At 38.7% G+C, this 27,022-nt stretch overlaps 1 protein-coding gene across 6 annotated transcripts in view; it reads right to left on the bottom strand.

Moving 5' to 3' along the window:
* PALLD (palladin, cytoskeletal associated protein) overlaps positions 1–27,022 on the bottom strand; it is a 187,677-nt gene that overhangs the window by 13,985 nt on the left and 146,670 nt on the right. For 4 of the 6 annotated variants that reach the window (XM_066548254.1, XM_066548255.1, XM_066548256.1 and 1 more), the window contains 6 exons: positions 24,950–25,642; positions 10,831–10,966; positions 8,343–8,444; positions 7,734–7,784; positions 6,126–6,347; positions 1,093–1,242 (listed from right to left, as the gene is read on the bottom strand). In XM_066548254.1, the coding sequence (XP_066404351.1) occupies positions 1,093–1,242; positions 6,126–6,347; positions 7,734–7,784; positions 8,343–8,444; positions 10,831–10,966; positions 24,950–25,642 (1,354 nt within the window). The remainder of the gene's footprint in view (positions 1–1,092; positions 1,243–6,125; positions 6,348–7,733; positions 7,785–8,342; positions 8,445–10,830; positions 10,967–24,949; positions 25,643–27,022) is intronic. The other 2 variants (XM_066548257.1, XM_066548258.1) reach the window with 1 other exon arrangement.

Below are 27,022 nucleotides of genomic sequence, written 5' to 3'. Positions count from 1 at the left end.
TCTACATATGTAGAAATAATAATTAAACCACCTATATTTAAGCACTGCAGTTCATAGAATCTACCCAAAAGCTGCTCTCTGTGTGTTGCCTGTGTGTACAACCCCTTGTATTCCCAAGCCCTCTGCAGTATGAGCAGGACTGACAAGCTGACAAAAATGGCAGCATCACGCTGAGTAACCTAGCAACGTGCACAACAGAGCACAACACTCCTGCTTAGATTAAACTCTGTCTCAGTGATACAGTTTGTTATTCTACAGTGTGATTCTGCTTGCAGGCCTAGTCTTGGCAAGATATTTGGCACTACAGAAGAAAATAATTCATTACATCCCAAAAGTTATGTTACTGCTTTGGTTTCTCACATGCAACTCTTTCCCCTCAATTTGCTGTGGTGTAGGAAAAGTGGATTGAAAAAGCTACTTCCATAGGATGAGCGATCTATAAGTTTGGCTGTGTCTAATGAACTAGTGGGCTTCTGCTGTGTACCTCAATTCTTGTATTAAATCTGCAAAGAAAAAGTGGCATTGCCAAGCCAGTAACACTGTGTGTTTCAGAAAAGCGCTGCTTAAGATGAACACAGGACTGCTACAGAATAGAGCTAGATTTTTTTTGCCTTACAGACTTGCAATCTGCTGATGTAAAGCATGTTGGGGTGTGATGTACTCCCACTCATTTAAAAAAATTGGCCTCAGTCAGTGAGTAGGGTGAACAAAAGAAAGGTAAATCTCTGGACTGGGTTACTTCTGCTGGTAAACTGGATCTTTTTCTCCCTTTATATATATGTGCTAGCCATGCTCAGTTAGAATACTGAGATGCTATCAGCTGAAACAACTAGTGTAAGACTAATTAAAAAATGATACCCCTCCCCCTGAAACCTCAAACCATAGGAAAAAAAACTACTGTTGAGTTGCTAATCTCTTGGAGATAGAAAGGTCCCACCCTACTGATGCAAGATGAAAACAGAAATCTAACTTGCATACTTTACTTTATTGTGACTTCATCATTTAATTAAATCATGCACATGTGAGATGAGATAGTTTTCTGAAGATTTATGTCCAGAAGGATGTTTGCTCTGGAGCCAAACCTTCATTTACCTGTGGGTTAGCAGCCATAATAGTGTAATTCCCATCATCATCCAGGGTGGAGGCTGCAGTATGCAGTGAGCAAGTTCCATCAGGTTCTCTTTGAATTCGGTAGTGATCACTCCGTTTAGAAATTTGCTTCCCATCTTTAAACCAATAAATCTACAGGAAAAAAAGCAAAGCACAGCTGGTAAGAGGTGGGTGCTCATTGCCATAATTTCTCATTTAATAGCACTAACGAACTGCTAAAAATATCATAAATATATCAAAAATATAAATAGCACTAACTAACTGCTGGAAAACTCTCTGGTAGGTAGTAAAAGAAAACTGCTTTGATCAACTCCTCATTCTATGAGTCACTTTCACTAACAGTTACAAGATTATCAGTGGTCCAAAGAGAAACAACGGCCTGAACAATTTCCAACAGAATGTACAGGTGCATAAGGGCTGAACAGTTCAAGAACTGAAACTAAATGTCATTACAAAGAAGAGATTATTGATTTCAGAGATCACTAACTTTACATTTATTCTGCCTAAATCTGAAAAAGTTGCAGAAAAACCTTGAGAATGCTTTTGCCGTCTTTTCAGAAAATAAAAAACCCCAAGATAATGATAGGCTTAATTAATTCAGTGATGAATAAAATAGAAGCAATGATCTCACTGTTGAAACACCCGTTTTGTCTCATATCCATTACGCTGAGTGGACTGGACCAAAATACCAGAGGGGATAGAGCTGCTCAGCTGGCAGTGAGCAGCTCAGTGTAGTGACATGATTGAACCTAACAATGTCACCCCGGTGTGACAGGCCAGCTACGCAAGCAGACAGCTTTGCAAAGTCATAGGAAATACTTCAAAGCAAAGCAGCACGTGGACATCCCTTAATAACTGCATGCCAGCACCAGCACAGCTCCAAGCTGCACAGAACAGTTACACTGGCTATCAAACAGAGGGCTTTTCCAATACTTTTGATACATAATTTTATTCTCTGGCTGACCCAATCTATACTTTCAGTGAGCCAAAAAAGTGATGTATGCGGGATAATATCTTACAGTAATCCATGAATTACACACGAAAAAAATGTACTTTTAGTGCCTCAAACTTGAAGGGAAAAAAAATTGACCTAGCTTTCAGGAGTTTTTTTTTTTACATTATAATAATAAAGTAAAATCCCAAACTGATATCTGCTGGAATCAAAAGTAAATGTGTGCATGAACACACACAGAGGAATATCTGAAAAATGTTATACTAGGAAGGCTGTACTCAGCTGCCCAAATCCATATTTAAGTAGAACATTATTTACTTGTTGTTTCTGAAACGTGTACTACACATAACATCAATTGTGTTCAGCATTTGAGACACTTATGAAGATACCTACATCATTTTTAGGAGGCCAACTCATTCAAAGTACAACTGTATTTGTCCTGGTCCTGCTGGGACTATTTAGCATGAGGAAAACACACATTTTGCTTAAGCTCATTCTTGAAGTGGGAATTTAGGTCTTAAGAGTGAGGAAAGGGCGCTGGCTCTCTAGTAAAAAATGAAGTGACAGAGCAATGTGCAATTCCATTCCTGATAGAGTTTAATCTGGTGGGTTCTTCATAGGTGCAATGTTTCAAAGCTTGAAATTCACTCACTTGGGGCAAAGTTAAGGGTATACGTTTGAATTTAACAAAAAACAATGGAGGATTTTTTTGGTGAAAATCAGTGAAAATTTTCCTTAAACATTTATCACTGTGTATGATTTTTTTATATTAACAGGCATTATGCGTAAGTTGAAATGATTTCATTTCCTCAATAGCTGGTTATACTTGTTTCCCATTTTGTCTGTCAGCAGCCTTGCAGAGGCTCTGTGGCCTGAACAAAAGGTTTAGTCATCTTCTTGTCTGCTGACAGAGCACTTACTGGAGATGTAAGAGATATTTGATCACTTACATACACATGCTAATGGGTGCTAAAACAACATTGCTGCAAAAAATGAGTTTTAACTTGCATGCTTTACATGTGTCATAATGTTGCTTGGAAATCTACTGCATTAAGTAGTAACTATTTAATAACAGTACACTTATCAGAAATATCAGGAGACATGCATGGAAATACACACAAATATTAACTGAACCAGCTATCCAAACATCATGTATATGTTGTCCAAAACTTATATCAACTGAGTTTAAAAGCATTGTCATCCCATATGAGCAATAAATTCTTAATATTACTTTTATCTTACATGGAGTTAATAAGTAAAAAAGCACCACTGCAGGAGACAATGGTCCTTGCAGTGAAATATTTTCTTTCTAGGATAACTTTCAATAAATGTACCATTAAACTACGTAAGCACTGAACACTGCATCTGGATTGCTTTTATTTGCACCAGATTTTCAGAAACCAGTGTGCAATGACTAGGAATACAATGGTATACACAGCACAAAGGGGGGTTTGATCTTGGGCAGCACAAGCATTTTTAATCACCAAGAATTATATTCAGCCATGTGAAGAGTGAGCAGTATGAGATTTATGTAACATTTGTGTCTCAATTACTCTCTTGTATGGCACTGTCTTAATTCTGAAGAGAATTAATCCCTTAAAAAGAAGTATTCCATAGCCCCTTCTGTAGCACCACAGGTTTCTCATTTCAATGAGAAAATAGTTTTACATTATACCAAAGGTTATAACAAAGAGTAGGCTCAGATTTAAAAAGTCATACATATGAAGACAGAATTTGCACATCAGTATTCAATTTACATGGCATGTTCAGGGGAAAAAATAATCAAGCCAATAACTCTGCTTAGAAAAATCCCTTGTAATGAATGCCAGATTTTAGAAACACTACAGTCCTTCCCAAAGCCATTCCTTGGCAGACCTGACAGAATACTTAGAAGGGAGGAGCTTCAAGTTAGTAAATTATTTCCAGCTTTTCATTTGCCAGAGTAAAAAATTTATTCACAAGCAACACTTCCAGCTTCAACAAACGACAGCAGAAGGGCAGCACTCAGCCATTGAGCTTTTCAAAACTGCTGTCTTGGAATGCTCTGGCAGATGAGGGGAAGACGGTCTTGGACATTTGTGAAGCCTGGCTAACAAGCAGCCATATAACAGGACTGATATTGGTTCCATCCAAGCAACTTAACAAATTACACAAAGCATCTGCGAGTGAATGGAACAAAGGGCCAGAGTTCCAGGTGCAAGAGCAAATCCCTTCTTAATGTGCACAATTTGACACTGCAGGAAAACAGAACATGGCTGTGAATTCACAGGGCATTCTCATCAGATACTCCTCTGTAAGGGCAAGCTTTGGGGGAAGTGCTAGGAATGTGGCTTCTTGGCTGTGCAATCCTTATCACCCCACCAAGGGAAAGAAGACATCCCCTTTCATCTGTCTTAAATGAGAGAGAGAAACTACACCTTAATTGGAAACTGTGGAAATTAGGGAATGGTGAAGTTGACTAAGGCTGACTCATAATAGGTCATCTAGCAACTTAGTCATGAGCCTCAGGCAGAAAGAATATCTCTGCACACACGGCACTTCTGTCAGCAACAGACCCATTTGCATTCCACCCTTGTCCAGCACAACAGACTCTTACCTAGGGTCATCTCAGAAGTAAGGCTAGACATGAAAAGTTTGGTTTCAGTCAGACTGGGCTTATCTTCCCAGTGTCTGTTTCTTCAGTTTGAAGCAGGAGTGCTTTTTCGATACAAGTATACTGATCTACCCCGCTTACTTTGTAGTGGTTCACATCATGTTGTGCTCTTGGAGCACAGAACTGGATTCCTTTCAGATGAAACTAAGCCAGAAAGTGTGCTCCAAGAACTCATCTAGTGTGCATCTGCTTCAGTCTGTGGGACGAGATTAGAGCTAGCCTGGAGTAAAACCTTCTGACGTGTGTAGGGGTGGAGATCTCATTCTAGAGATTTTCTTCTTCTGGTCTGCACTCCTTGCTGATGTAGATGTAGTCCTAGTTCTCTGTTCTTCCTCTGCTACCTCATAAAGTCCTTTTTTTTTAAATTAACAGTTTGTACAGTATCATATACATATATCATTTGGCATATAAAGTCACTTACATTTCTCTCTGTTTGAAATGCTGAATACCCATAAAACTTACACTGGAGGAGAGATTTGGATGTGAGTGCTTCTGTGAAGATCTTATATAACAGACAAAGCATCATTGATATTGTCTAAGAAGATAAGAGCCCCTGTCCACAAGAGGTCTCTGTGAGAGCTGTGAGAACTTCTCAGGGAAGACACTGGCTTTGGCAGGGGAGTTGAAGAAGCTGCTGCTGTTTGCCTGCTGCATAATCAGTCAGTTGATTGCCAAGCGATTTTTGAAATGGTTGTATGCAACCTATCCAAGGAGGGCATTCTTCCAGACTACTGACATCATACAGCTGGTACGTTTACATTTGCTACAAGGAAATGCTTCCCAAGCCCAACCCTCCCTCAGAAGTTCATCATTAAAACCTCACCATCATGTCTCATCTTGCTGTTGGGATATATGGTAGCTTATGGTATTTTATTACACCTTCTTCTACATTCCAGTAAAATCCAGTCTTGTTAGTGTGTGTAGATGCTGAAGAATGAGAGACACCATGCTGGCTTCTGAACTAAAACCCACATATTTTTGCATTATCATGTTACCATGCCTGAACTAATTACCCATGCTTGCAAGATGAGGTGGCTTTTGGGACTCCTATGCCAGCTTACATGGGGCTTTCTAGCATTGCACTGCATTCTGTGCACAAATGTACCCTGAAAGGTAATTCTGAAAATGACAGAAGCTTTCCTTCCAAGTAAAATAATTGAGAAGAAGCCTCAGGAGGAAGTAACTGAGAGCAGAAGCCTCACAGTAGCATTTTTTACTAGATTTTGACTGAATAACTCCAGTTGTGCCAAAAGAGATTCAGCAGTTTATGCTAGATAGAAGATTTTCTTTTCAAGTGTGAATATCTCCTGTTCCTGTAAGATACAGCCCATAGAGTCCAGAGCCTGATGGTAAAGGACCAACACAGAACTCTTCAGAGAAGTTCTAGAAAGATTTACTGTTTTTTCTTACCTTTGGCTTTGGATTTCCTGCCACTTTGCATGTAAATGTGACTGGCATTCCCTCAAAGATTTTGTAGTGCTTCAGCTTTATCTCAAAATAGGGTGACATACTGTTATCAATAGGTTCATCTCCATGTTGCACTTCATCATCTGATTCTTCCACAGGAGATCTCTCCAGCCTGTATTCAATTTCACTGATCAGCCTTTGCTCAAAGCTGGAGACTTTATATTCCTGTCAAATGAGACGTAGATATTAGTGTCCAGCTTCAACACATTGCTCAGGAAGATATGTTCTTAATATTTGGATTTTTTTATTTTACCAATCTTTAACAAGCCATTAAGTTTTTACATATAAAAGGAAACTGTATCTTGTTGAAGAAAAACACTATAATCCTTGTCTCCAATAGCTTCCCTATGAAACAATCGAGACATCTGGTATGAGGCAAAAACTGTATTTCATGTTGTCTTAAGGTCTAATTTATAAGGGGAAAGAAAGTCATTGGTTGCTTTCTTTCCATTTAAAAAAAAATCCTCTAAGAATAAAAGTATTCTGAGGCAGTTCATAAAGACAAAAGGAACACACTAACATTTCCTTGAGGGTACAGACAGATTTAGGGTGGGTTTTGTTTCCAGATGGCTAGAAGACCATATGGTTCACATCTGCTATTTGCATAGAACTCTACCAGAGGCTGAACCAGAATGATAAAATTATTTTGTTTACAGTTGCCTGTAAAAATGAGGAGAAAAATAAGAGAAAATTGCAACAGTGGCAGTCCATGATAGTTGTTTCCCTTTACTCCTGTTGCTATGATTCCCTTTGTGTGGGATCCTCCCTTAGAAACAAAATTTACCATAATTGTATTGAAGATATAGCAAGAAGAGCAGAAAGGTTCATTGAGTGACTTGCTTGAATTTGTTATGATTTTCTGACATACACTGTTATTTGCTTTCTTGAACTGTTACTTTGCAGAATTCCTGCTTGGAATCTTACTGATAAGAGTGATAATGTCAGACTGTAAAATAGCTCAAAAGCAGGAGAAAAAAATATTAGCCAATGCTCTTCTCAGTCAGCAGAAATTCAGACACTCTTTCAAATTGCTTTTGGCCATTGTCTCTGACTCTTGTATTTAAGAACAGAACATGCATCTCATGCAAAGTATCCTTTCACATCCCCATCCCCTGTTGCTGCCTCTGGTCTGAGAATGACATGACATGCTTCTGCCATTAGTTACAGAACTAATCATAACCCTCGATAATTGCAACAAATGGAAGAGCAGAGGAATACCTTGTAAGCTGCAGATAGTTTTAAAATTTCTTTGTTTCCTGAAGTGCACCATAAAAATAAACCATGAAGTATATGACAGTTAGTATCATGTCAGTGTATGTTATTGTTACAGCACAAAGATAGTGGAGCACATGATAATGGCTGTTAAACTGTCTGCACTCACACAGGCTTCCAGAACAACTTGAACATCCTCATAAATGGAGTGCAGTCCAATTCTCCACAGTTATTAATGCTAGATGACCTCTTGTTATTAACCAAGAACAGCAGAATGGAAAGGGGACAGAAAGAAAAACGGACAAAAAAAACAAGACAGAAAAAGGTGAAAATGATAACCTTTTGAATATCCATGGGACTCACTACAGAAGCACCAACAGAGCGAGCTTCCTGCAAGGGTAGAAGAAAAGATCAAGAGGAGAAAGAAGACCAAGAGATATCCATGACAGTTCCTCAGTTTTTATCAGGAGAATGTGCTTTGTGCAGCACCATAAGCAAACGAATGCTACACATTTCTGAATAGCAGCTCTGGCATCTAAACAATGGAGAGCATGTACCTGGCCTTTTAAGCAGACTTTCTGTTGTGGTTTTGGTCTGCACCCAAAAAGTGCCTATTATACAAATAAAGAGAAGATGGTTTCAAGATAGGAGATGCATTTCTGCCTTCAGAGACTTAAAGGTCAGGACAGAACAGGATAAACAGAAGAGTTTAGAGCAGAAAGGAGACATTCGAGAAGTCTCAGCCTTATGGAAAAACTGAGCCATGGACATGTGATCCTCCAGGTTATTTCACTAATAGATAACATATGACTTCTGTAATCAATAACCATCCTATCTTGTATATATTTATTGTCTTATGTAGGATTTTATTTTAATGACAATCATAGTCAGTAAAAGAGAAAAGCTGAAAGACATTTTGTCCTGTGAAATTGTAGAGTTATGTGGCACCTGTATTGCAGGATCTTCTTCTGGTTCCTGTATGTTGAAGACAGTTGCAGCACTGTCTGCTCCCAGCAATCGACGAGCCATTTTTTCCTCATATGTTAATCTCTGAACAAAAAATAAAAAGGACATGAGGGGGGAAGCAAAAGAAAGAAAAAAAAATAGTATTTTCCAATGACAAAGCAGTACACAGTAAGCAATGCTTAAAGTAATGTTGATAAAAGAGAGCAGCAATATATTTCTAACAGAAATTTTCTACCACAGATTGTAATGCATTTTTTTAGTATTACAAGTGGCTCTTTTGGCTTAAGCAACCCTTACACTGACTCTGCCATTTGTTTCCATCCTCATGCCAGGAACTTGGGTCAGAATGAGCAATAGGAACTGCTTAAATCATGGCCAACAGAAGAGGGCATATCAAATCATCCCAAATCTTATCCAAGTCATTCTGCTCAGTTTTTACATTAGAACCACAAGGCAGAAAACACTGCCACAAAATGATAAGGAGATTCTACTCTACTTGAATATTTTGTCCAAAATACAGAAAAATGTATTCTTCAAGATTTTAAAATTTCTATTTCTTCTTACTCTTTCAGAAATTTAGCAGACAGCTTATAAAAGACAATTTACACTGAGAAAACAAATTAAAGGAAAATCTTAATGCATAAGCCAATTATTTCATTATTAGTTTTCTTCCTGCATTTACAAATGCATTTCAGACACTTTCCTACAAATCAACATTGCAAAAAAAAATGCAAGTTTGTGGAAGACAAATTAATTTCATGGTGAAATACCTCATTTAAGGAGAAAAATGAAAACTGAATGAAGAATGGAAATTGTAAATATTACATCTACTGCATGTATGCTTTTTTAAAAAAAAATCTCATGTAATTAATTTTTGTCTTAATGTCATATTGCAGCTAAACTAGCAGGCTGAAACTCGTGGCAACTAGGTAGCAGTGTTGCCTCGGTTACAAGCATCTAAGGAAATCATGAACTTTTCTTCACTTATATTTCTTCTGCAGTCACTCCAAGTGCCCACTGCCATGATTACACATACAGAATTTACCCAAGACAGCAGGAATCTGCAAGGCAAAAGCCGCAAGGCAAGCACCAAAACAGAGTTTATTTAGTTCAAGCACCCACATCATCTGATCACAGTTGGTCTCTCTTTTTTTTTATACCTTGGGCCATGTGGGCATTCTCAGGACATTCCATTCATTTGTCCAGGCCAAACATCTCCCTCACTTTCCAAAATAGGCATTGACAGTCATTCTCAGCCCACTTCCTTGGAAAAAACAGGAACTAATACACTCTGGCAGTGATTTTGCTTAACTGCTACAGAAAACTGCCAAATGCTGTGGAGTCAATGGAGAAAGGTAACAGAAGCAGCAGACACTCTGAACATTCTCCCTACTTCACTCCATTGACCTTATTAAGAACCAAAATCGAGCAATGTTGATAGACAGTCTGACTCAATGGGCTTTCTTGAACTACGCCACCACAGTTCACAGCTCAGACCTAGAAGCAAACTTAGTAAAATTCTGGGCATTGTCCTGAGAAATGTAAAATTCTACTTCCTTTCAAAGTGACACAAAGGCATCCCAAGGTATTCAGACTTTTAAAAAAATATTTTATTGACAAAACAGAGGTGACAGTTTACATTTTAAAAATTACTTTCCTCTTAGAAGAAATCCCTGCTTCAAAGATAGTGTCTTAATAACTGTAAAAAATTCTTAGGAAAGTTGCTTCTCATCAACTCTGAGCAGGAAGAATTTGGTATTTTATCTTTCATGTGTATCTTAAGTGCATAAAAAGGAACAGAGCTCTTTGTGGCTGTGCATTTCCATTACTTGATATGCTCATTTTACCTCATTTCTTGACTCCTCAAGCAGTTCATCAACCCTTGAGTCTGCAAGTTAGTACTATGGGTTATTTCTGTTCTACTGGTCAAAATTCTATGAGTCAAAAGAAGCCCCCCCCCAGCTGCAGAATCTAATGATTCCTGATTCCTACTGGGTTGTTTTTCATGATGAACTGCCTTGTACCTCCCCTGATGTCCAGTTACCACCTACTGCTTCCCCCATCATCCAGTGGCTGGGCACAAGGTAGAATGAGCCTGGACTGAATCAGAGCTGTGCATATTCATCCACTCAGTAATGAACAGTCGAAAGCAAATGGCCCTTGAGGCTCAAAAAGTCATGGAGGTACAGACTGCGCAGGCTTCTTATGCAAATTCACCATTTTGGTGACTTCCATTGCTTTGTTGAGTCCAAGTAAAGTTGTCAAATAGGAGAAGGAATGATAGAACAAATTGTTTTTTTGTTCTATCTTTTGTTCTTTTGGAAATGCAGTTTTGAAAGTTCAATTAAAAATTATAAATACATAAAAAGCAATCTACAACAATTATTTTATATGTAGCATAGCTCAGAAACTACCAATGGTGCCCACCCTCATTCACTCCCATTCCCCAGGGTATTTTAGGTTTTTATACCGGTTGCCCGTTGTTCAAAAGGTCCTCTTTGAAGCGAAGTTTTCTCTCCAGATCCTGAATTACAGCATCCTTTGACCCTTGAATCTCTTCATCTGATGCTATCCTAGCAGTTCTGCCTGTTTTCTTGGGAAATCCTCTGCAAAACAGTACCAAAAAAATAATGAGCTTTACCTGAAGTAATTTGTACTTAGGAATGTATTTGGAATCAGTGTTATTAATGAAGAAAACAACATTGTGTCTTTGAAACTAGAGGTCTGACATCTTTCTTTCTATAGTGTCTCTACTAACTCACATTACTGATTAAATGGTTAGTTTAAGGACAAAGATGAAACTATCCTTTATTTATGCTTTAGTTAAAATAGCCCTCAGGATTGCTTGGCAGTGGCTGTAAACACCATACACTCACAGATGAGCAGTGGCAATAAAGCAAAATGAGAGGAAACATGAAAGAGAAAGCATGACTAGATAAGTGGGGATGGAAGATAAACTAGGTTCCTGTGAAGTACCAGAATAAAGATCAGGAAGATGTAAGACAAGGCAGTTAATTATTAATTTCTTATGTTATTTATTAACTAATTCCTTGTAGCAACTTTGCAATAACTGCATAACTTAATGTTTATTCTTCATATCTCTGTGAACACATACCCATGAGGCAACACATAAATGTTATTGCTCTAAGAAGAGCCATTCACAGCCTGGGTTACACTGGGAAAAAGAAAAGTCATCCTTGTGAAGCAGTTCTCAGCAGCAAGATTTCCCAGTGGAATTGCAGCCATTTAGCAGTTCGCATTCACAGAGCTAATTTATTCCTCTTACCAGCTCACAGGATAGGATTGCACTTCCAGCAATTTTCACTCCCATTTTCTTAAACAGCACAGGAAATTTTATTTTTCCAGACTGCACTAATATTTAACATTTTACAGTAATGTTATGATGGCTTTATTGCTGGAAATGCCCAACATGGGTGGTTTCTACTGGAGATCAGCTGTTCTTAACACAGTTGTGAAGAAATCAGTATTGCTATCACATTTGAAACTTGTAGCACACTCCATTTCTCCAGTGAAGTCACACAGGATTGTTTAAAACTCTGATAACTGGTTCAATATTAGTTTACAGGGTCTTTATAACCTTGTTGAGTAAATAGGGCTCAGCCCCATTACATGTGAATGTCATGGAAAACATGGAATTGAATCAGGTAAATAGACAAATTCAGATGACAGAGATAGGAAAAAAATCAGACTAGCATGTAATTGGCAAATTTATTTCCAATACCCAACTTAATAATTTAATTACCAGTGCCAAAATTCTAAACAAGAATCATAGATAACAAATTTTCTTGGATAATATTAAATTCTACGTTTCTATGGTTAGAGAGACTTCATTCTTCAGCAAGTGCTTTCAATGGTAATTTCCAGCATTAGAAAAAAATGAAAAAATACACATATACTCTCAAAAGCCAAGAAGGAATTAAGTGAATAGATGCAGAAGACAATAGTTGTAAAATTCCTAACTAAAACATTTCATATTCCATTGTTGTAAGTAAATCCAAAATGTGAAAACAGTGAAGTTCTTGTAACAAGGACTGCATTTTTACATTAAATCCCAGCAGAAGAGCAGACATTTGCCTAATTTCACAAACAGACATAGAACTATATCCCTTGCCCTAGAAATATTCATCTGTTAGCTGGTGACCACCAAGTAAAATAATTCCCTCAGCTTTCAGCTGAGGTCTTCTCAGTTACAGTAAGAAAGCAAGTCTCCTCCACTCTGTTTTGGGGAAGAGATAGGAAAACTGTCCCGTCTACAGGGAGCCAAGAGAATGTTAAGAGGCAGGGATAAGGTCTCTTCCAGAAAGAGATGCCTCAATAAGTCCAGAAATTTGGTGCAATAAATGTAAAGGAAGACATGGAAAGAAAATGGACAGGAGATGGTGGGAAGAGTGGATCAGAAGGGAATGTCCCTCAGGAAGGCTCAGCATCTGCTGGCAGGCGGGTGGGCAGGTGCCAGCTGCTTCTCCCCTTACAGTCCTTCCGTTCACCTCCCAGTCCTTAATCACCTAGGCCAGCATTGCCATGAAACCAAATTTTGTCACTTTTGAGACTACCTACCCCCCAAAAAAATTAAAAATCCCCAAACAAACAACAACGACACCACCCAAACAAAAGAAAACAAACCCAACCCAAAAATCAGCCAACTTCAAGGCAGCAATTTTCAAGTTTGGCTTCACCTTTGGCTTCACCTGTGCCAGCTTTTAATGGAGACATGCATCCTCCCTTGAAAATTTCAAGTAATACATTAAGAAACAGCTTTCATTCCTCATTCTCACAAATTTTATACTTGACTAATAAACAGAGTTTTTCCAGAAAAAGGCCTGCTTATGCTTGCTTATGCTACTCAATAGGCTGTAAAGGTGAAATGTACACTTCACCCAAGTAAGTCACAACAGTGTATGAAAAGAAGAATGAGCTACATGCTTGGGAGTGGATTTCAAGTAAAGGATTTTCTGAAGCACTATTGATTATGTCTGAAAACAAAACCCCCTAAGCAAATACACACATTTTTCACAAGGAAATGAGTACCCAGAGAATTTAAAGTTAGTAAGTTCAACATCCACACTAAACACAGAAAAACAGTATCACAGTCCATTTCTAAACAGAGTAGGGTAATAAGAAAATGAAAATTGAATCATGCCAAACCTGATGTTTATCTCTCTGTCAGGCTGAAGTGCGTGCAGATAGGCAACAAGAAGTAGCTTTAATACACTTCAGTTTATGGCTTCTGAGTTAGCCTTCAGGAGCTGCACTAAGTTCCCTAGTAAATCAGGGAAACAGAGCCTGGCTGAAATTTCTATGATATGGCTGTGTAAAGCTATTCAGTCTGAATATTCAGCTATTCAGAGACAACCAGTGATTTCTTTTTCTATCAAACTGAAATAATATAGTCCAATGAAGCATTTCAAAGAGCTCTGTATACTAAGTTGAGCGCTTAGGATTTCAGCCTTAATTGGAAAAGTGAAATAGAGAAACACATTTCTCAAATTGGTTGATGACACTTAATTTGCAGAGGCTGTAATTCATTTGCAGGTAACAACTGCCACTTACAATAATCTTCATCATTTGTCTAGAGGTGTTCTAATGATGAAACTCAGGAAAATATTCAAAGCATGATAGTAATGCTAATGGAAAATTAGCATTAACATGTTAAGCATCTCTTGAGAATCTATGAGATTAAAACTTGGAAATGAACAGTATTATTTCAAAAGGGAAAGAAATATAATTCCAGGGCAGCCCAGTATAAGACATGAAATTGAGCTGTTTTCCTTTATTCCTTGCTATTAGACACTGAATCCAGTTTTACCACTGCACTTCAAGAAAAATACAGCAAACTGGAAAGTTTTAGAACAAGAAAACTACCAAATGGTTTTAAAAACATAGTGACAAACTATGTCAAGCACAGAGAGGCAAAAATTCTTGTTTATTTAGTCAGGAAATTAGGAGAATGAAGATAGGCAAATCAAATGAAATGTCAGAAATCAGACAACAGCTGACATCAGAAAATGGCATTTAATCATTGTTCATGTCCATTGAGGATGATAAGTCACAATAACTTGAATAAGAACAGGCCTAGCTTAGACACAAACAATGTAGAACTCTCCTTCCTCTACCCTACAACAGTGGCATTTAAACGCTGGAGCAAGTTATGTAGCAAAGCTACATAGGAATTTTATTTAAGAACAAGGTATGCAAATATGACAGCAATGGACTGGGGATCCTGGGGAACTTTTAACAGGAGAGGCAGAGTCCTTAACAACCTTCCAGATCTCTGGTTTTGTGTCAGATGATCCCGAACTCTGCACAGTCCATGTGGAAGTGTCACCCAAGACCTAGTCAAGGCAACTTGCTTGAAAAGTAGATTATCGTCCCTATAGTATTTAAGCAAGGAAGCAGTTGGTTTAAAAATTTAACAATAAAGGTGAGCACTGGTCAATTTCTTCAAATACCTTTGGAGAGCTCCTCTCTTCCTCTTTCAGTACTATTTTAAATTGGGACAAAAAACTCAAAGCAGTGCATAAGGAAACACAGCTCTTCCTGCAGATGCTCTGTTTCCACCCGCTCTTCAGAATCTCTTTCTCTAACTATATACACTTTAAAAACTGTCCAAATAGATACATGTGTGTGTATATATATATATATATATATATATATATATATATATATATGCATACATACATACCCCTCAGCAAGTTAACTCTTAAGACATACATTCTTGGGATGAATTTCAAAATGTCTACAAAGCAATGATAATAAATAGAAGGACTTTAGTAAATCTATCTTCCAAAGCACAGATCCTTTCAGCCTGAGTAATGGTTTACATGGCAAGACAGCCTGGCAGCAAACTTTCTTCAGCTGCTTTTGCAAATATTTTCCACCATCCTTACATGCCCTTATCTGGATGCATTTAGCTCCAAAGATTTGTGTCCTCAGTGACGCATGAGCTTTCTTTCTGTCTTCTCTCTGGGATAATATCAAACAAAAAAAATCTGCCAATTCATTTATGTATTCGTATGTTCATTCTTTGCCCCAGGCAAATTTCAGATTTGCTGCATTAACCTAGCAAGAGACAGCGTATTTCAGGCTATTGACAGCATCAGTCTCGAGCACACAACCACCACCACAAATGTGCAGAGAAATGAACAGGCTCGAGAAGTAGGCTGCAACTCATATGGATTTTAAGCACCTCTGAAATACACATCACCTAAGTCAGTGGGGGCTTGAATCCAGGTGTAGATAAAAGCACAAATGTTTGAATTCTTTTGGTCAGAAAGGGTGTAATGAAATTGCCAAAACTGTCATCTTAATTCACACAGAGATTTTTGACAGCAAAGATTTTTGCAGCCTCGGCTTGGCTCTCCTTAGTTTTGAATATTTGCCCTGACATTTGTTTAGAATGAAAGCCAAACCAGCAGTACTTTTTATGTTTTAATTACACAGAGTGCATGCTGGATGCAATTCTCTCTTTTTCTATGTACCTTTACAGTGTAAACAAGGGCAACAGGCTGGCTGTTGTTATCCTTCCAAGAACAAATTCCTGTTTGCAGCCAATATGGCTTAGTTTCACAGAAATCCAAATTAATTCTCTGGTACTGAGGTAATGAACAGTTACTGTATTTTTTTTCCTTTCAAACTAAAGCCTTCCAAAAATACAGCTAATTCCTGCTCACTTCACACATTTTTAACTTACTGTAAAAGCAAAGTTACTACCAGCACTGTAACAGGTCACAAACTTTGAAGCTGCAGCTGTATAATAAAATTGGTTTAGTCTGATCTTGTCATACATGCTGTGGAGACCAGGAGCTTCAGCTGTGTCCAGTAATGTGATGTTACATGCATCTGAATGAAGGGAATGCCTGAAGAGCAGACCTGACTAAGGATGACTTCCAGCAAATGGAACAAATGTAACAAAAGTTCAATTATTTCTACCACCAGTGTTCTGAAACTGTGGTTGAAAAAAATAAATCATGTCTCAGCATTGGATAGGGTTAAGACAGAAATGAACAATATAAATTTCAGAACATCTTTGATTCCTCTTAATGTTTAGATAACAGAGTACAACTCACCTACAAAGTGCATGATTGCTCCCATTTTTTTTTCCTCTAAAGCTTATGTTTAAAAATGCATTTTTACTCATGAAAAGAAGAATTACTACTTTTTCATTCCCCTGTTTAGTTCCTTCCCCTCCTGAGCAAGCTATCTCTCTGCCTCATGCTGCACTGGTTACTGTAGCTACATAAGCACCATTTGCCTTTCAAAAGATGTGCATATATTTTGACATCAAATCAAAAATCAAATGCCTATTTTGTAATCTGAATTTCTGATTGTTACCACCAGTATGCTGGAACTGACGGTCAAGAAGAAATAACTAAAGCATCAACTGCTTTAGGTAGAAAAGGCTGGCACAATCCTCATAGTCCTGAAATCTTTAGAAGAACAGGTAACTGTGAGAAGCATGCAAAGAAAAAGCTACACTGGACTGGGAAAAGGTGTCATATTCAAAATATCAACTAATTTCAGTTGATGTGGTGTTACTGGTTAAGGTCTCTGCAGCTATCAAGCATTGTACCTGGCTTTTACATTCACAGATGTTTTTGTGGCATTCAGATCTGTTTAAAATAAAGAAGTTATAAAATTAAGTCCCCTGAAAAGAAAAACCTGCAGACCAAAACAAGCATCAAAGCCATGCTGTGAACAGCCTCTCTGTCTTTTCAATAGGAAAATACATGTACTAATTATCTTAGTTCATTTCACTGCCATCTTCAATATTCTTAAGTAGCTGCAAATACCATTTTGAAAAAGAACTGGATTATGCATATCTTGAAAATTAATACTTCCAGATGCAATGATTGTCAGGATACTGTTATTTTGGCTAATGTCTGAGTGTCTCCATGTTACCTCCTTGAGCTCTACTTTTGCACAGCTTTATTTGATTAGATCTGGGGCACAACCTGGATTTCTAAGTTCAAGTGGAACAAATATGCAGTCATCATATCTCAGAAAAGCTGATATGGATATGTATTTTATGATAAGCATGTGCAAAACTGAAGTCCCCAATATGAGCTGTTTCTTAGCACAACCAATAGGAACCGGTCTAATATCACAGCTAAACCCCTCATGTGTTGGTATAATAGCCACAAGTACTATCCAAGCTATGGGAAAAGAAAATTTTCAAGAACATTTAAACAAAAATTGTTTAATGGACAGGAGCAATAGCTTAACAAAATTGGAGGTTGAGAATGAATGCAATATTCATTGCATTCATTCTCTGATATTTTCTGGAATTTTTCCAGTTACAGCAATACTTGCCTTTAGATATGTTTCCCCAATATGTTATCTGGGAATATCTCCAGGTATGACTGAATAGGCAGCAAAGAGAGATGAGTTCTCTCTCATAAGCAAGGAAAACACCCTGACCTGTCTTCTCAGTTTGATGTTGGAGTTCTTAATCAAGGTACTTTCTTCTATGCATCATGATTTTCACATCAATCCTACTGTAGATAACCTCCATTTTTAAAAAGTTGTGGCAAGCATAACTTACAGAAAGTCCCATCTACATAAGACAGCCCTGCAGTTTACTCTAAAATGAAAGCTGGCTTTTGTGCTGGGAGAGTGTTGAAGGCTGTAAGATAAAAAGATAGAGAAGTGTATTTCTCCTCAGAGTGGTCACCATCATTGCCAGTTGACTAAAGGAACATGACAATTACTAAAATATTTGTTTCAATTCCATTTGAGACAGAATGCAATGGACAAATCACAGTACACAGCTTCAAGAACAGACCAGTAGCTCTGATTCAAAGAGAAAAAAGTGCAATCTCTTTCTGATCTTGCTTTTCTCATGATTCCCACATAATCTCCTTTATGATTTGGATTTAATGTTCTAAAGGTCACTGAGACAGCAGTTAAATTTTTTGCAGAATTATAAAAGCAGCTTATTTAATTACCTTCTACAAGGTAATTGTACAAGGTTTTCCATTTTCCATCCTTTTCCAGAAAGTAGTAACTCAATATTCATGTTCTTTCACCAATTCTATACAGTCATCTTTTTTTCCTGTTCTTAACTAAGGTAGTATTACTGAAGATATCTACTTTAAGAAAAGGTCTGCTTTAAGGAAAATCATTAATTTTTAAAGTTGTCTTCAAAAGGATATATGTATACCTAACAATATTTATTTTTTATACTTAGAAAGAGATCCCATTTCTCCAAGATAATTCCACATCCTCTATTGGCAGGTTTTATACTTTTTAAAAGCAAATATTCACTAAATAAATAGTCAACAAATCCTTCTCATGGGATTACTTGTGCTTTCACAAATGCTCATGTAAACATATAATTTATGTGTTTAGCTAGAACTTTTAGGTATACTTATCTCTATTCCTTCACGTGTAACTTTTTGATTTTTTTCTAGGAACAGTGAAGATAATTTTCTAGCTTCTACAAACTTAACTGTGAACTAACACCCCTCTGTTGTATGTTTCTGTCACATTAACTCTCTTCCCTGAAAGTGGTTTGTAACCAAAAGCTAATCTGAATACAACAGATCCACCCACCCTAGAATTTTCTTTAGGTAAAGAAGGAAAGAACTGAGATTTTTAAGAACAGTGTTCAACAGACTTACTCCAGCCAAGTTTTACCTCAGAAATTACTGACAAGTGCTCATAATTCCCTTAAGTACTTAATTAGCTATGCAGTTCCACCAGCACTTTTCTTCTGCTTAATAACACAATGCTTTAGCAAGACCTGAAGTCTACCAAATCTATTCCACTAATAAAAAAGGTTATTGCCAAAGCTTGTTCAATTAACTCCACCATAGCCACAGCTTGAAAATACTGGTCACTATAAAGTGTCTAGAGCTTACTGGAAAATTGAGATAAAATTTATTCAAGGGAAACACTCACCATATTGTTGCAAATAAATGCTTAAAATATTTAAAGATTGATTAGTAGGTATTAATGTCCAAATAAAATGTAGTAAATTCACAAGTAGTTATTCCCATAATACACGCAAGACTGTAAGACCACATGCTATTAAAAAAAAATCCAAAACAACCAAACCACAAACTCCATTCCAAACAAATTAACAATTCCCACTGCAATGTTTCCAAATCTATCCAAATTTAACTGGAAAGAATATTCATTGGTTCAAACTAGTTTAGCTATGCAGTCACTTCCACAGAATCTTAGGGTTCAAAACCAAGGAAAATGTTGAAACATTAGCATGGTATTTACTGTTCATGGGCCCACAGAATACCAGAATTGAAGAGAGGGTTAGAAATGTTTTTACAGAATCACAGAATATTCTGAGTTGGAAAGGACCCACAAGAAAAACTGAATCCAACTCCTGGCCACACACAGGACACCCCAAGAGTTACACTGTGTGCTTGAGAGCATTGTCCAAATACTCTTTGAATCCTGTCAGCCTTGGTGCTGTTACCACTACTCTGAGGAGCCTGTTCGAGTGCCCAACCACCCTTTGGGTGTAGACCAAGTATCCAACCTAAACCTGCCCTGACTCAGCATCTGGCCATTCCCTTGGGTCCTGTCACTGATCACCACAGAGGAGAGATCAGTGCCTGCCCCTCCTCTTTCCCTCACAAGGAAGCTGCAGACTGCAGTGAGGTCTCCCTCAGTTTCCTTTACTCCAGGCTGAACAGACCAAGTGATCTCAGCCACTCCCCATATGGCTTCCCCTCAAGGCCTTTCACCATCTTCATTGCCCTCCTCTTGACTCTCTCTAATGGCTTAATGTCTTTTTTGTATTGTGGTGTCCAAAACTGCACACAAGACTTGAGGTGAGGCCACCTGAGTGCAGAGCAGAGCAGGACAATCACCTCCTCCTTTCCCGGCTGGGGATGCTGTGCCTGATTCCCACCAGTGCAAAGCTGGCCCTCCTGGCTGCCAGGGCACAATGACTTTCCATCAATCAGGACCCCCAGTCCCTTTCCAAAGAGCTGCTCTCAAGCCTCTCATCACCCAGTCCTCTTGTATATCCAGAGTTGCCCTGTCCCAGGTGCAAAATCTAGCACTTGCCTTCATTAAACTTCATACAGTGGGTGATTACTCAACCCTCTAATTTGTCAAGATCTCTCTGTAGGGCCTCTTTGCCCTCAAGGTAGTTGACAGTTCTCCCCAGTTTAGTATCACCAGCAAATCTACTTAGTATTCCTGTGAGTTCTGCATCTAAGTAATTTATGAAGAGCACTGGCCCTACACTGGAGCCATGTGGAACCCCATTGGTGACTGTTTGCCAGCCTAATGTAACTCTATTTACTGGAATTCTTTGTGCCTGACCCAAGAGCCAGCTGAGCATCCATCATATGATGTACTGATTCAGCTGAATGCTGGACATGTTGTCCAGAAGGACACCATGAAAGACAGTATTGAGAGCTCAACCGAAGTCCAAAGAGATTACATGAACAGGCTTCCTTTGCTCAGCTAGGTGGGTTACCTTGTCATAAATGGAAATAAAGCTAGTGAAACAGGGCTTTCCCCTGATGAAGCCATTCTGGCCAATGACTGCATGATCCTTCAGGTGTTTTTCAGTAACTCCAAGAGTAATCTTCTCCATAATTCTACCAGGCACTGAAATGAGACTGACAGACCTGTAGTTTCCTTCATGCTGTTCTTGAAAACTGGGACAACATTAGCCAGCATCGAGTCAAGTGGGACCTCTGCAGATTCCCAAAACAGTTCAAAAAGACATTGAGAGAAGTCTTGTAATGACATCAGCCAGCTCTTTGAGGATTCCAGGATGAATCCCATCAGGCCTCATAGACTTACAGGGATCCAGCTGGAGCAGTGATTCCCTCACAAGTTCAGAGTTGACTCTAAGTTTATAATTCTCAGAATCCTCATCCTTCAGCTGAGGGCACTGAGACCCCCATAGTCCATGACTGGTTCTGAAGACTGAAGAGAGCATTAACCCTCTCTGCCTTGTCTATGTCCCTGTTCGTATGGTGAACATACTCATAATTTAACAAGTCACTGTTATTTCTGGACTGCCTTTTGCAACTAGCATATTTTTAAAAGTTCTTTTTATTGTGCTACACAGTACTGACTAGCTTCAGCTCTAATTGAGCTTTTCCCTCACAATTTTCTCCCCATAGAGGAGAGCAGCATCTCTGTAGTCCTCCCATGTCACCTTGCTTCTGCTGGTCAAACATTTACTTTTTTTTTGCCTTACCTCTAGAAGAAGATCCTGCCTAGCCAAGTTGGCCTTCTGCCTCACCTGCTTTTCCAGCATTTTGGAATTGCCTGCTCCTGAGCCCATAGGAGGTGTTGCTTAAAAAGTCACCAGTAGTGATGGACCCCAGCACCATCAAAAACATTTTCCCAGAGGACCTTACTCATTTTTTCCCTAAGCAGTCTGAAGTTTTAAATCCAATTGCTTTGTGGTTGCTGTGGCCAAGACAACCACCAATTTCCACTTCAGTCATAAGATTCTCTCTATTAATGAGCAGCAGATCAAGGAGGACATCTTACTGAGTTGGCTCTCTTAGTGTCTGCACCATGTAGTGATCATCCAGGTGTTTATGAACCTTCTGGACCTGCTTGTATTACCTGTATGGTATTCACTAACATTTGCCAAGTTGAAGTCCCCCATAAGGATAAGAGTGGTTAACTTAGAGATGTTCCTTAGTTCCTTAAAGAATAACTTATCAGCATCACCATTCTGGATAGGAGGTTTATAGTAGACTCCCATGATGACATTTGCATTACTTGTTTGTCCCTTAATCCTTATCCAGAGGCTTTTGACCATGCCATTGCCAACTGTAAGCACCATTCATTCCAGACCCTCTATTACATACAGTGCCAACCTCCCTGCCTCTCCTGCCCTGCCTATCCCCCCTGAAGAGCCTGTAACCATCCTTCATGGCACACCAGTCCCAGGACTCATTGCATTATGCCAATCATGTCATCTCTCTGGGGCTGGGCCAAAGCTTTTAGCTCCTCTTGCTTTGTCCTGCATCTGCTTGGATAGATTTCTCTTTTCAGTAGAAAAAATATGATACATGCATGGGAAAGGAAATGACCAAAGAAAGCTAATGAAGGAAGGTTTGACTCCAAGAGGAGTAACAAAGACTATTGGCTTGTATACAGCTACAGAGAACTTTACTGGTGCTGCCTTTGACCATTTCCAAAAATAACTGCCTGCACCTGCAATGTTTATTACTTAACATTTATTCTGCTCCTATCACAACACAAAACTGAAAAAAAATATGCGTACCAAGTTCTGCTTTTGAGGAGCAGATCTGTGGTTGTGCCAAGATTTAGCAATGACAAAGTCTTTGAAGATAAATGGCTTGACTAGTATTTCAGCTGCTGAGCAAAACTTTGAATGCAACAATTTATTTCTTGCACCCAGTCTGTAAAGCACACTGTCAGGAAACAGCATCATAATTTTCAACCAATAGATCTTGGAGGTCATGGCAAAATGGTGAGACTACAGGCTGAAGTTATGGAATAGTGTATGAAGCTCAGAAACTATGTCTCGGATAGAGAAATGTGCTGAAGAGGACTTGTGAGGATGGAGCAAAAAACAAAGGAAAAGAAGCAAAAAGTAAAAGGGGCCAAAAAAAGAATTGAGGCTATAGCATAAAGCAGAAGAGGCCTAAAGCTGAGTGGGAAATGGAGGCCAGGGGAAGAACTGCTCAGGAGTGGTATTAGAATTACGGGAAACAAAGTAATTTACTCAGCAAGACACACCAGACATTAACCTACACAGTAACATGAAAAAGAAGAAGCCAGGGAAAAATTGGCATCAAAGATATATAACAATAGATTATGGCTTTTCTGCATCACACAGTACATATTTTACCACGTTTTAACGTTATAATTCAGATGACAAATGCTCACTGTGTATGTATATATACATACACACATATATATACACACATAAATTATACACACATACATTCAGTACAGTTAACACGATCCAGCTCCCATCTGGACTTTATTTCCTGAGGGAATGCAGAAAAACAGCCAACTACCTCATCCTCAGCTCAGACCCTGAGGTTGCTGCCTTGTTGGGTGGGGGAAGGAGGAATATAGATAGACACATCATCATGTGCATACCCAGACTAGCTGCTGCACTTGGGGAAGTGAGGGGCATGGTGAAGGGGGAAGAATCTTTGCAGAGTTGTTTCTCTGTCCAAAGATCAAAGGGAATGAGGAAGAACATAACTAATGCTTCAAGAGAGAACATGTATCCATAAGCACAGAGTAACAGGGAAAGAGGGACACAGCAGAGGCTCAAGCTGCTGCTATTACCCTCACAGCACACAGAGGTGAGCTCAAAAATGAATCCAGCTCTTGTCAGAGCTGTATAGCTGGACTAGAACCCTTTCTTGGAAAATCAAGGGTAATAGCAGGCTTCAGTGGGCTGTGCTTACTGGTCAAGCTGTCAGTAAATTAATCATGCAATTTTCAGTGCTCAGTATCAATAGTAAAACTCAGCCAGTGCAAAGGACACAGTAAAACAGAAAATCACAACTATGATGACTGCAAGGGCAAATTGCAGTATTTATTAATTTTTCTCCTAAAAACTTTTCATAGCCAGACTCCATAATGAGCTGTATGAAACAAATCAAGATAAAGAAATGCTTTTTAAAACAGATACATGACTTATTACTTAGATATCTGTCCTCTTTCTTCTTTCTCTTCCTTTTCATATCTTGGATTGAAATAACAGAATTTCCCACTGCAACAGTATGTAGCTGAGCAAGTCACCTAGATACTGTAGATATGTTTAGACAAACTTCTGGACAAAGTTATAAATAAGCCTTGGATACAGCTATTTTCATTTTTGTTCTTCAGCATGTCTCTTTGTTCTCTAAGGATGGAATGAGAGTCTAGTGCCAGTAGAAAGAAAAACTGATCTATGATGGGAGCTAACATGCTCCAAAATACTATTTTGGCCTTTAAAGAAGACAAAAGGGGAAAATAAGTGAGTGGAGTTGTTAGGGATAGGGATTCTGTTTGTTTTTATGCACTGCTATTTTAAATCCCTCTGTAAACACTTTCCCAAGCTTCCTCAGAACAAAATCTCTAGCTGAAGCCAATGAACTGTTATGGCCACTTTGTTATCAGATGCATACTTTAATACCTTGTATTTTCAGTATCACAAAGCTATAAGGATTTCTGAAAGATATACTCTTTACTTGAAATTTCTCTACCTGCAGATGTAATAGGAACAGAAACTGCAAATATCACTGAATACGTGACTTTAAAAGAACTGGGCCATGAGAAGGGTTTTCTTGGATCTCCTTTCACTGCCCTGGGCCCGCAGAGCCTTTTGCTTCTGCTTTTACATGTTCTCAAACTCCAGTTTAAAGCTTCAGCTTCTCATCTTTTGTGCTCCTACTGTAGGGTTCTTTCAGAATCTCACTTCTGTGAGGGCTAAAAAACTATCTCACATCTTGAGCACAGAAGCACTTGCAATTTATTCACACATCTCTCCCTCTCAGATAACTGCTAACAGCAAAGGACCCTAGAAAAGTACAAATGAAGCAAGTGCAATAATCTTTACAATCTGCAGTACATCAAGGAGCTCATCAGCTGATACTTACGGAGGCGTCACTCCTTTCGGGAGGCCTAATGCGTTGACAGAAATGGGTGGTGGCTGGGATGGCAGCATGGAGCTGAGAAAAGCTGCTGGAGACTGGCTGGAATTAGGAAATCTTGGAGTTGGAGACAGGCTGTGGGAAGGTGAAGAAAGTGAAGGAAGAGGAGGGGGTGGAGGAGGTGGAAGTGGAAAGGAATCACACACTGGATATGTCGCTGTTGGACTAAAGACAGGTGGAGGTGGGGGTGGAGGGGATGGAGAAGAAGGAGACCAGGCATATTCCCCTTCTGGAGCAAACTGCTGAGAGAAGGGAGGAACTGGCACTCTCCCAAACTGTTTCTGAGAAGCAGTTGGAGACATAGGAGAAGGAAGGCTAGATGTGGATGACCCAGAAGATGGAGTCACGTAACCTGAAGCAGGGCTGATGTTCTGGGCAGCAATGAACTGCTTAGGCCGAGCATAGTTGAAGGAGCTGGAAGACTGCATGGTTGGGGAAGTATGAGAGTTAAGAATACTCATTGGCACAGGAGAGGTGGCAGACTGGCTGGACTCAAGCTCCTGGAAGGAGGGGGGAGGAGGAAAGGAAGGAGAAGAGGGAGGGTGCTGATGATCAGGTTGCTGTTGGTGACGATACCACTGTCCACTTTCTTGTTCCAGACGAATTTGGTTCTGCAGCTGCTGTATTTTTTGGGGGTCCCTGCGGGAAGGAAAAATAGACAAAAAGATGATCAGACATGCAATTCTGGCTGGAGAGGAGGTAAAAGTTCCACTGGTCTATGGTCCAGGAAAATTGAAAGAGAGGGAAAGTTCAAAGCATTTACACATGTTGAATAGCCCCACTTCTTCAGAGTTAACACATGGCTACAAAAGTCCATTTTTTTGTCCTCAAGATGAAGGAAAAAGGGTATGCATAATAGAATTTAACAGAACCATCAATTCTTCAAAAAGGTAAATTATATGGCAATGTGAAGCACTTAGGATATTTTAAAGGCACAATCCAGATAATGGAATTCAAGGTAAAAGCACTGAAACTCTTAACAAGGTTTCTTTTTGGTTCTTGTGATTATTTTTCAACGGCCCCATTCAAATGATAAGGCTGAAATATTTACCAAGTAACAACTTCAGCCGTAGCTGAATTTCTACTGTAGCCTCTGTGGGCCAATCAGACAGACCTAATTACAGCCATACTTTTAATGAAGAACTTGGAGACAAGGGACCAACTTCTGTGTTAGAACCATCCATGTACGTAGATGAGCAAAGACTTCTGAGAAACATCTGTAACCTAGGGAAGCTGTGAACTGAGCTTCCCCAGGTCTTTAGTCTCACTTTTTCTCCCCAGTTTTATTTTCAACTGTAGGTCCTGAGACGAATCTTAGTAGATACTTAATATCGTTCTGGGGCTATCAGCTTAAATGGAAGTAAGAATTTAATTTAGAAATTCAGAAATTCACTGGAAGAAGAGACTAAAAAAGTTAATATGCAGGAGCACTCAGAACTCTTAATTAAGGGGAAAAAATGAAAGAAAAAAGTAAAATATTCAGCACTGAACTGGGGGGTTTTTTGGTCTCAATACAGCTGTTTGAAAGACATTAAGCTCAAAATTAACTGTGGTCTATCATGTGACAATACATCAGACTAGCTTGCTTGAAATTGTCCTTTTTCTGATGGAAAACATAACTTTATCTCAATACTCCAAATATCCACAAAGTTTCAGCATATGCATATATACCTTTTCTGTATATTTAATATATAAATACTTTATTGTATACAAGTATGTCATTGTTTATATATAATTTAGGTCATCTAAGCAGACATTTTAGAAGCAGTTTGCCTAATGCATGGCATATGAATGTATGATTCTGGCACAACAATATACTTTTGTTGATAGCAACAAAATTAGAAATGGTAATACCATCATATTTTCCACTTGAAGATTAATTTTGATATTCCAACCATCTACATTTCCCAGAAAATGTTTTCTGACAATAATTCTGCTTATGATCTCTGGCCAAAAGAGATTGCTTAGATAAGAAAAAGGGGAGCAAGCTCTTTTAGGGCAGAAAACTGAAAAATGAGT

This window comes from Molothrus aeneus, chromosome 4, assembly GCF_037042795.1.
Source record: "Molothrus aeneus isolate 106 chromosome 4, BPBGC_Maene_1.0, whole genome shotgun sequence".
Taxonomy (NCBI): domain Eukaryota; kingdom Metazoa; phylum Chordata; class Aves; order Passeriformes; family Icteridae; genus Molothrus; species Molothrus aeneus.
The sequence above is the reverse complement of the archived record's forward strand: the minus strand, read 5'-3'. Positions and strand labels throughout refer to the sequence as shown.